At 42.3% G+C, this 11481-nt stretch overlaps 1 protein-coding gene across 1 annotated transcript in view; it reads left to right on the top strand.

Moving 5' to 3' along the window:
- Nucleotides 1-3798: 3798 nt before the first annotated feature.
- The window catches only part of LOC114031767 (hepatocyte nuclear factor 4-beta-like), a 67573-nt gene continuing 59890 nt past the window's right edge, over nucleotides 3799-11481 (top strand). Inside the window, exon 1 of the mRNA XM_027846885.1 lies at nucleotides 3799-3939. Coding sequence (XP_027702686.1) covers nucleotides 3825-3939 — 115 coding nt within the window. The 5' untranslated portion in view covers nucleotides 3799-3824. The remainder of the gene's footprint in view (nucleotides 3940-11481) is intronic.

Here is an 11481-nt window from a genome sequence, read left to right as displayed (position 1 = left end):
AACGATTATTTGCTTCCTAGCCAGGGGCCAATAATGCAACTCCCTGAATGTGGTCGTTGGTCACAAGGGTCTCGGGAAGGGAGAGGGGATAGATACTTGTATAAAGTTAGCCTAATTATAAGCATATATTTAGCACCTGTTGTGTACCCAGTGCAGCTAGGTGGTATAGTGGATAGAATACTGGGCATGGAGTCAGGAAGACCTGAGTTCAAATCCAGCCTGAGACACTTCCTAGCTGTGTGACCCTGGGCAAATCACTTCACTCTGTTTGCCTCATTTTCCTCATCTGTAAAATGAGCCGGAGAAGGAAATGGCAAACCACTCCAGTGTCTTTGCCAAGAAACCCCTCCCCCAAAAATGGGGTCACAAAGAGTCAGACATGACTGAACAACAACTGAGCTGTAACAACAACACATACCTGGTGTATGCGAGACTCTGGGAACACAAGGACAAGTATTAAGAATTTAATTATGAGATTTCATCATTATGCCGGGGGAGAGAGGGCAGGGTTCCATTTTTCCAGCTTCTACTTTTCGCAGTCCTTTGCTTCTGTCTAACAAATATCTTCCCTTCTTTCTGCTTTATCTGCTTAATAAGTTTGCTTCCAGTGAACCCCAAGTTGTAATATATAAGCTGCTTCTCCCAAAGTCTTTGGCTCCTAAAATTTAGAGCTAGAAGGCACCTTAGTCATGGTTTTGCCCAGGCCTCTCATTTGATAAAGGAGGAAGCTGAGACTCTGAGAGTTTTATTGATTTGCCTAAAGCAACAGGGAAAATTCAAAATAGCAGGTGCAGAGAATACAAAGTAGTGGAGAGAAGATTCCAACCCAGGGTCTTTGAATACAAATCTACAGAATGGTTTGGTGAAAGTGCTTAATATGGACTTGGAAGACCTGAGTTCAAATCCTGAATCAGTCACTTCCTAATTTTGTGACCATGGGCAAGTCATTTCACCTCTAAATGAGAATGCCCATCTTCATCCTGGAGCAATGTATTTGTTCCCCAGAATAATCAAAGAGGAGCAAGAAAACAAGAGTTGCCACACTGGAAATGCTTACAAATTTGTCTTAACCACTACTTAGATAAGCAGCAGCCCAAGAGTAAAAAACAAACGAACTGGTATTTCAACCATCAGCTAGTTGGCCAATGGATAGAGCACTGAGCCTGGAGTCGGGAAGACCTGAATTCAAATCCAGCCTCAGACACTTACTAGCTGTGTGATCCTGGGCAAGTCACTTAACTGTTTGCCTCAGTTTCCTCATCTGTAAAATGAGCTGGAGAAGGAAATGGCAAACCACTCCAGTATCTCTGTCAAGAAAACCCCCAAATGGGGTCACAAAAAGTCAGACACGACTGAAAACAACTGAACAAAAATCATAATCATCATAGTTGTGGTAGATAGAGCTCTGGGCCTGGAGTCAGGAAGACCTGAGTTCAAATCCAGCCTCAGGCACTTACTAGCTGGCTGACCCTGAGCAAGTGACTTCACTGCTGTCTGCCTCAGTTTCCTCATATGTAAAACAAGAATAATAGCATCTATCTCCCTGGGTTGTGGTAAGAGTCAAATGAGATCATAATTATAAAGTGTTTTGCAAACCTCAAAGTGTTATATAATACTAACTATTATTATAGTTGTTGTTACTATTATTATTATTAAAGCTGGAAGGGACCTTCGCAGAGGCCATCTAACATCAAGACTCCTTGAGGAGGAAGATAATAAGGCTTGCTCCAAGTTACACATGTAATAACAGGATTTAAACCCAGGTCCTTTGGCTTTAAGTCTAGTACTCTTTTCACTTTGTCACGTTGCCCCTTTAAGCCCACCTCTGACCTCACTAAACTGTTATAAACACTGTGTGGCGCTTTTGCAAGCCAATGTTGTTCTGCTGACTGTGCCTGGCTGTAAGTCATGGACCAGCACGGTCTCTGGAGAACTGAAGCTAAGGACCATCCCCAAACCGATGCAGAGGCTTGTGGCTCAGGAGCGGGCTGCCATATACTCCAAAGAAGAAAGTGGGAAGGAGGACAGGTGGTAAGGATATGACCAAGAAAATGTAGGATTGAAAAAGAAGGGTCGGTCACATTAGAAATAACTGTAGGATGGCCCCTGCGGGTGGGTGGGTGGGTTGGCTGGTTTGGTATCTGAACTTGGAGCAGAGCCCAGCAAGTTAAGGGATCCCCTATGGCAAACTCATGGTTAGATGTGAACAGGAATTAAACAGGGTGAGCAAGCATGAGTGGGTGGCAGTCTGCATTACTGGCGGGACTATGTATATTAAGAAGTTCACAGATTCATTGGAGTCATTTTGTTTTCATCATTTTTTCAGACCCTATCCCAACATGACTAGTACATATATGTATATGTATGTATATATATATATATATAATATCCAAATTCAAGACTCTTTTTACTGTACCATTCTATAGATTTGGAGTCAGAGGATCAGAACAGTCAAGACCAGGAAGAGGGTTTGAATCTTCTCTCTGATATGTGTGTTGTTGTGTTATTGCGTTATTGTGGTTGTGGTTGTGTTGTTGTGGTTGTGGTTGTGTTATTGTCATCATCATTCTTCTTCTTCTTCTTCTTCTTCTTCTTCTTCTTCTTCTTCTTCTTCTCCTTCTTTTGTCATTTCAGTCATGTCCAACTCTTCACGACTCCATTTTGGAGAATTTTCTTAGCAAAAATACTGGAGTGGTTTGCCATTTATTTCTCCAGCTCATTTTGCAAGTGAAGAAATAGAGGCAAACAGGGTGACATGACTTGCCCAGGGTCACACAGCTAGTAAATGTCTGAGGCCAGATTTGAACTTGGGAAGACGAGTCTTCCTAAATCCAGGCCTGATGCTCTAGCTACTGTGCCACCTCACTGCAGATAGATAGATAGATATAACAGAAGACAGAGAAAGAGAGAGAGAGAGAGAGAGATCAGATTAAATGATCACCAAAATCTTTTCTAGCTCTGACACCTAAGGTTCCTATGGATTTTTTAAAAATATTCTATGACAGGGGCAGCTAGGTGGCACAGTGGATGGAGTACTGGCCCTGGAGTCAGGAGGACCTGAGTTCAAATCTGATCTCAGACACATAACAATCACTAGCTGTGTGACTCTGGACAAGTCATTTAACCCCAACTGCCTCACCAAAAAAAAAATATATATATATATATATATATATAAAGGGGGAAAGGAAAGGCTCTGTCATATCCATCTCAGAATTATACCAATTAGCCTATCAACAGTAATGTTACATAAGAATACGGACTAGCATTTTGAAACTTTCATAGTACCAGTGAAGTAATTTAACTTCTGATGCGACTTATGACAAAGCTGATTGACAAATTCAGCAGGAGGAGAGTCAAAAGCCCCAGGAGTACAGAAGTAAAAACCAATGTTACCCCCCTCAAATTCTTCCCCCAACACCCACCAGCTTGACTGCCCCAAAAGGATGATCTGACAGAGGAGAGACAGCCTAGGTTTATCTGCCCGCACACTATGGGGCCAAGGGCCGTTCCTTTAGAGCTCGATCGTAAAGCGCATTGTTTTGAACCAAGGATACAACCCAAGTTGTATCAGCATCACACAATCCCAAGGAGACACCGATACCCAGGTAGAATGAGCTAGGAAGATAGAAAGAGAAACTATCAGGCTTGTCTTCCATCCAGCCTCATTCTAGGAGGGGAGGGGAGGTCAGGCCAGGAGAAGGGAGGGAGCTAGATAATGATTTGTCATTTGGGAGGCCTAAGGCCAGCGTTTTCTCCTGACTAGCCCTTGGCTGTGATTGATACCAGGCTGTTGTGGTCTCAGCCCTGACTCTTGACAGGTGATCATGAAGCTTCACGAAACCATAATGGATATGGATATGCCAGATTATAGTGTGTCGCTGGACTCTTCTTACACCATGTTAGAGTTTGAGAACCTGCGGGTGCTACCCACAAACTCAGGTGAGTGACCGGTTGAGTTCTCCCTGGTTTTTGCTCTAATAGCAATACTTGGGAAGATGAATTTGTATTTTCAGTTGGTCCAGCTACTTAAGTAGTCTGTGAGTCTCTCCAAGAGAGAATTCTTGGCTGATAAGTGTGTGTGTATATGTGTGTAATATATATGTATGTATGTGTGTATGTATGTGTATGTACATGCAATTTTTTTATTAGTTAATTAGAAAATGGAAACCTTCCTTCATTAAAGGACTTTCTAAGTTTTTATCAGCCCCGGACTCATAGTCAGAGAATATGGGTTCAAAATTTCAGTTCTATTACTTACCACCCAATGACCGTAGAAGCCTCTTAACATTTCTGGGTCTCAGTTTCCTCATCTTCAACATGAGAGAGGTTGGATTACATGATCTCTAACCCCTCTCCACTGTAAAATCTGTGACTCTAAAAGTTTGCCATCACCTATCTGAGTTTCAGTTTCGTCATCTATAAGATGGCAATAAAAATATCTTATAGTCTCGAGTTCATGGGATTGTAAGAAAAGTATTTTGTAGACTTCAAAGTGTGATAGAAATAGAAGATTTTATAATTATGTTTCTTGAAAGCTTAATTCATAATGATGACTCTTTTTGCAATACTGACCGCAGAGTAGACCAAAAAAAGAAAAGAATCATAAAAAAATGTTGTTTGAGCAATTTATTTTATGAACGACCAACTCTTTCTACTAGCCACATCAGTGGCTTTTCCTGAGTGCCTTCTATGGGGCACAAATAATGATGAATTTGTTATTTGCAAAGTCATTGAATTGGAGGCTAGAACCCAGACCCATGAGGACTCTCAGAAAAGGCAGACTGAGGGAGAAACTGAGGCCTCAAGCAATTGATTTTCTCATTTTGTGCCAGTCAATTAGAAAATTATCACTTTCTTCTTCTTTTTTTTTTAATTTGATGGGAAAGATGCCCCCAGAAAACCCAGTGGGGCTGGGGGCAGAGGTTGTTAGAAAACTCTGGTTCTAGTTCCAGATCTGCCACCAATACTATGTGGCATTAGGCAAGGCACTTACTTCCCTTAATGGGCCTCAGTTTTCTCATATGTACAATGGGGTGGGAGTTGGGGGACAGGGAGGACTGACTGAACTCTTCTCAAAGATCCCAGACGTTCTATGATTCTAAGTCTATTTACTGTAGCAAATACAAAATGTTGTTGTTACCAAATAACTATCTTTCTGCCTTCTGGGCTCTGCTTCTTATGGGTTACCATGACATTTGGAGAAGAGGAGGGTTGTTTTGACTAAGTATACAAAGTATACCTACATCCTTCAGTTCAACAGAATATTTGATTCCTGTTTTCCCTGGGGGGGCGGGATGGGGTTGGGGGGAGTTAAGAGGGAGGGGCCTGAAATTGACAGGATCTCTATTCTAAAGGCATATGCAATCTAGGTCAATGTTGATCTATTTGTCCTCCTGTTAATGAGTAACTTGACTCTCACAGAAGCTAGCTGTTTTGAAATGTGTTTGTCTTGGGCTAAGATCTCTCTGCAAAAGTTGGGGGGAAAAAGGTTATTAAAAAAAAATTCAGTCCACTCTGTGACTGTGAAAATTAGTCTCCCCCCATGGAAGTTACGAGTGGTGTAGGAAGACAGTTGAGAGCACCCCCAAGCAGCACGCCTTGCACTGTAGGGGTACACGGGCTTGCGGAGTGGAGCAGAGAAGGTGGAGGGGCTCTGGCCTGGGAGGGGAAGCTGCTGTGCTCTGTCTACAACCGCAAGATGTTGTTCCAAAAGGAGAAAGGGATCACCTTGTGTCCCTGGGGATTCAGTCATTAGGCACCATCACCTTTCTCAGCAAAGACACTTCAAGAGCCTACTATGTGAAGTACTGAACACCTCTGAAAAGTGTCCAAAGATTTAGAGCTAAAAATGAGCACACATACATACACGTGTAGACATGTGTGTATATGCACATGTGTGTATAGCTATGTACTGTATGTATAGAATTGAGCAATTCTAGCTACGTGTATGTATGTGCATGTATACTGCATACACACATAGTATATGTATATAATATATAAACATAATATGCATATGCATATGTGTATATATACATACATACAGAGAGTATGATATATAATCCAGTAAATTAGGAGTTCCTTGAGGGTAGGGACTGTCTTTTGCATTCCCAGAGTTTCGCAAACTTCCTGGACATAGCAGTCATTACACATGAGTATATATATCTGTATATATAAAGTGTGTACATATACACACACACACACACACATATATATATATACACACACATACATATATATGTATATATAATTTAGTTTAAGCTACATTTTATATGTGGGAAAATTGAGATCCAGAATGGAGGAGTTGACTTTTCCAAGGTCCAATAGGTAGTTTTTGGTTTGTTCGTTGTAGTTCTACAGCTGTGATTTCACTGGTTCATGACACTCCCAGGGTAGAAACTCCTTCCACAAATACTAGTGTAACCCATCGCTCACTTACTATAGAGAGCTGCCTGGGGCATTAAATCATTAAATGATTGGCCCAGGGTGGCACCATCAGTATGTATTAGAGCCAGGACATGACCCTAGGTCATATCACAAAATTATAGAAACTCAGAATTAGAGGGGACCTTAAAGGCCATCTGGTCCAACCTGTATTTGAACAGAAATTTCTCCTATCATATTCTTTGGGGTTTTTTTGCGGGGGGGAGGGTTCAGTGACTTGCCCAAGGTCACACAGCTAGTACATTTCTGAGGTTGGATTTGAACTCACATCCTCCTGACTATAGGGTAGGTGCTATATCCACTGTGCCACCTAGGTGCCCTGAGTCTCCCTATCTCACCCAGGCTAGAAGTAGAGCAGCCTCTTGCCAACCCAGTCCCCCCATGGATCAACATGGGAACTTTGATCTGCTCCATTTCCAACCTGATCTAGTTCACCCCTTTGAAGGCAGATTGATGGCTCCCATTCCCAGAGGATCACCATATTAGTGGACTTAGTATGGATAGCCACTTGGTGTTAGCCCTACCGCAGCTCAAAATTCCCGAACTCAAACGATCTGCAAACCTCAACCTCTTAAGTAACAGGGATTACAGGCACACTATTACAAGACATTACAGCCTGGCTATAACATTCCCAACAAGCCATCACCCAGCCTCCATTTGAAGACTTCCAGTGATGAGGAACTCACAATATCCTTGAGCAGCCCTTTCTTCTTTAAGACATCTTGATTTGTGAGAAAGTGGCTTTTCACATCAAGCCTAAATCTGCCTTTCCTCAACTTCTGCCCATCATTCCTACTCCTGTCCTTTGGGGCCAAAGAAAGTCTGACCCCTCTTTCACATGGCAGCCCTTCAGATACTTGAAGACAACTATCATGCCCCTACCTAAGTCTCCTCTTTGAACGTTCTCATTTCCTTCAACCCATCATTGGGTGGAATATTCTCCAATTCCCTACAATTCTGCAAGGATCAGGCATCTAGGGCTGGCGGGGACCTCAGAGGACATCTAGTCCAACCTGCACCTACGTAAGAATCCCCACTCTACAACACCCCGCAACAAGTGAATGAGTATCCAGCCTCTGCTTTTTTTTGAAGACCTTGAATGGTGCAGAAACCACTTGGTTTGGATTCAGATCCAAGTCTTGTGACTCCAAATCCAGTGTTCCTTCCACTACCTCATAATTAGTCAAGGAGATAGAACTGATACACCATAAATTGAAAACCAAAGGTCTGAGAAGGGAGTCATTAGATAGCTTCATGGACAATGTTGGTTTCAAATGACAGGTAGAATTTCTCCAAGGATAGAGAAAGCAGAGAGAAGATTCCAAGCAGAAGGAAGCAGGAAATAGAATTCAGAGATGGGGAGGAACAATGTTGGGTAGGGTGAGCTTGGAAAGACTTCACCCAGGAAGTGGGATCATAGTTAAGCTTTGAAGGATAGATAGGATCTGAATAGGTGGAGAAAATGGAAGAGGGAAATGCAGGAACAGCATCAATCAAGGTACAATAGGGATCTCTACCTGTTCTCTGATTGAATAAATGATTGAAAAATCATTTATTAAATGCTTACTATCTGTTAAGCATAGGGGGAAACAAACAGAAAAGTTGGGACCATCTCTGTTCTCAAGGACATTGCAACACAGAAGACAACACAGAAGAAAATTCAGCTGCAGGGCAAATGGCAAGGACCAGAAGTCCTAAGAGTTAGTCCATCAGTTGGACAGATGGCAAGGGCCACATGGTCTGGAGGTTACAATGATAGACTCATAGAATAACAGGGTAGGAAAGGACCTGAGAGGATGTCCTATGTAGCCCAACTGCCTCATTTTACAGATGAGGAAGCAGAAGCCCAGAGCACCAGGCTTGACTTCTCCAAGGTTACACAGGTAATTAGAGGCAGAACTGAGGTTCAGACTCAGTTCTTTGAACTTCCAGCGTGGTGCCCTTTCTAACAATGCTGAGATTTTCTACCAAAATTCTAGCCTGCCCCTGACTACTATACTTTTTTTTGGGGGGGGGGCAATGAGGTTAAGTGACTTGCCCAGGGTCACACAGCCAGTAAGTGTTATATGTCTGAGGTCAGATTTGAACTCAGGTCCTCCTGACTCCAAGACTGGAGCTTTATCCACTGCACCACCTAGCTGCCCCCCTACCATACCTTTTTACAATGGCTTTCCTACTTCCTGGACCTACCTTGTGGCTTCAATCAATATGGTTTAGTGGGAAGACCAGTGGGAAGACCATTAGACTCAAAGTCAGAGGCTCCAAATATTTGTTGAACTGAATTGGGTTAGAAATCTGCCTCTGTTACTATATGTCACTTCATCTCTGTAGACCTCAGTCATTTCTTCTGTCAAGGGTTGTGCTAGATGATGTAGGTCTCCTTCCATTCTAGATCTATGACTATTTAATCTTGATGTCCTGGACTAGGAATCAGTCTACGGGATCAGTTTATCCATTGCCCCCAGGGTATGACCTTGTTCATTAAAAAGATTATACATATTTGTCATACAAGTTTTGTTTTCCTTTTTTTTCCTTTCCTTTCAAAGGGGGTGGGAGGTGGGGAAGAAAATTAACAAATGCTTGTTGTTAATTGAAAAAAAACTTATTGGAAAAAAAAACATTGGATTTGGAGTAATGTGAACTGGAGATGAATTATTTAACCATTTGTATGACCTTAGGCAAGTCATGGAACCCGTCTGTGCTTCAGTTTTCTCCTTTGTAAAATGAGGGGGTTGAATGGTTGATCTTTTAGGTCTTTGCTGCTTGAAATCCTATTCTATATCTCCATAGGAGAAGGGGGAAAAAGCAAACAAAATAAAAGCAAAAAACAGACATCTTCATGTTGCTTCCTTATAACAAGGAGTAGCTGGGAACTGGGAAAAATCCAAATGATTAGGCGATGTATTTTAGCTGTCAAAGGATATGTGGAGTCATTTAGAAAGACTAAGCTTTGGTTCCTTCTCGGTAAAGCAGGGAGAAATATTATTTTCCACCAATAGATGTACAGTGATTGTATTGTTCCTTTGTGTAATCTGAGGCTGAGTTTTGCTGTTACCATTTTTGTCAGTTAGAATTGTCCTGATTTTCCTTCTTTAAATTTCTAGAGGCTGAATACCTGAAGTGTTAAGATGAGTGACCCTATTAGTAAATAAATGTGGACAGAGACAAGGTCACTTTAGCAGGGATCTGGTTAAAGCAACGAAGGGGCCTCTTCAGATGTTTTCTATTCTATATGGTCATATTTGGGCAACCATAACCCTCTGAGGATAAGGAAGTCAAGAAGGGTTCACTCAAAACAGTTGCCATAAAAGCCCATGCACTAAAGCTTTCACTTTATTCCTGACACCAAGGGACTCCAAGTCTCCTTGACTTTAACTGAAGGTATGATTCTAACAAGCCTTGTATTAGAAGCAACAACAACCACTTAATGGGGGTGCCATCAGGAGGCAGTGGCTTAGAACTGTATTACTATGCGATATAAGCAGACATTCCTAATGATAAGTCATTAAGAAAATATTAATTTATGTTCAGTGTCTGAGGTCCCACTTCAGTGATTTCAATCCTCCATTCAAGAAGAAAGTGAGGTATATTTTAGATAGAGTTCCATACAAAATGATTTTTTTTCTAAAGAAAGCACTCTAAGAGGGTAAGCTAGGGCTCTCTTGAAAATTCAGTTATGTTGGAAAACTGAGTCCCCAACCCATACCAATATGGATAAACCGTGACTGGACAAATATTACTCCTCCCTCTCTATGTCTCCTACCTTTAAAATGGGTGAGCCTATAACCCTCCTTCATGGTCACCCCCCGTAATGGCTTTTTAGAACTCCTGGCTGGCACAACCTATAATCCAACTAATTATAAGTAACTTCCAAGAACCCTATAATTACATCATTTGATATTTTAAGTGAGGCCACAGCACTGGTTCTGTTTGCAAACAGAAGTGCTATAAGTGGATAGAGGCAGGGCCATTTTATGGAGATTGGCTAAAAAGCCATGAAGGTCTGCCTTCAGTTGAAGTAAATCTTTGTCCAACATTTTTAAAAAAAGAACTTTCCATGGGTCCCGCTGCCAGGGTCTCAGGATTGACTGACATTCCTTAAGTCCTCTGTGGCCGTTGGCTCCCTTGTCCCCCTCCCCACCCATTGAGAGGTCAACAGCTGAATCAGTAGATACAGGGCCAGATGTCACCCAGGGGACACATAGGAAATGCAACGGAATGGCCAGCTGTTTGACATTCTCTGGTCCAGATCTCGGGACGATTAGCTGTACTCTGGGCTCCTTATCCAGATGTACTGGCATCTGAGGGATAGAGCCACTTTGTAGTTGCCCCTGAAGAGGCCAGAACAATGTTTCCTGGGACCCTGCTGAGTATCATTAGCTTTTCATGGGATGTCAGCCCTGGAAGGGACCTTAGACATAATGTAGTTCATTGATGTCAAACTCAACTAGGGATACGGCCACTAAGCTTTACATCAAGATCCCTGTGGCCACATGTTGACTTAGAAAATCACACATTAACATTATCTATGTTCTATTATGTTTTTTATTTATTTTGTTAAATATTTCCCAATTGCAGTTTAATCTGGTTGGGCAGCACTGGGATATGATGCCTCTGATCTAGTCCAACCCTCGTTTCACAGAACAGGAGAACAAGAGTGACTTGGCCAAGGTGACAAAGATAGTTCAGCCTCCCCAGAGTATGGATCTGAGGTGAGGGCTCTATCTGCAAGTTCCTCCTTTTAGGGCGATGGAAAATGGAAGCAGGAACTAGAGGACCTAGAAGTGGCAAACAGACCAAAGGACCATCTTTTAGGGAAAAGGCTGTGCAGGGCAGAGGAAAGAACCCTGGACTAGGAGCCAAAAAGCTGCATTAGGGTCTGGGTTCTCTCACTAACTAGCTGTATATAGTAAGGATCCCCACAAGTCAGCCTCCATCTGCTGTCTGATGGAAGCCTGCACTGTTACCTTGTCCTTAAGTCTTTGGCCTTTCTTTGTATCCCCAGTGCCTGATACACAGTAGGTGCTTCATAAATGTTTA

This window comes from Vombatus ursinus, unplaced genomic scaffold (genome assembly GCF_900497805.2).
Source record: "Vombatus ursinus unplaced genomic scaffold, bare-nosed wombat genome assembly UNPS02005286.1, whole genome shotgun sequence".
NCBI lineage: Eukaryota > Metazoa > Chordata > Mammalia > Diprotodontia > Vombatidae > Vombatus > Vombatus ursinus.
The sequence above is the reverse complement of the archived record's forward strand: the minus strand, read 5'-3'. Positions and strand labels throughout refer to the sequence as shown.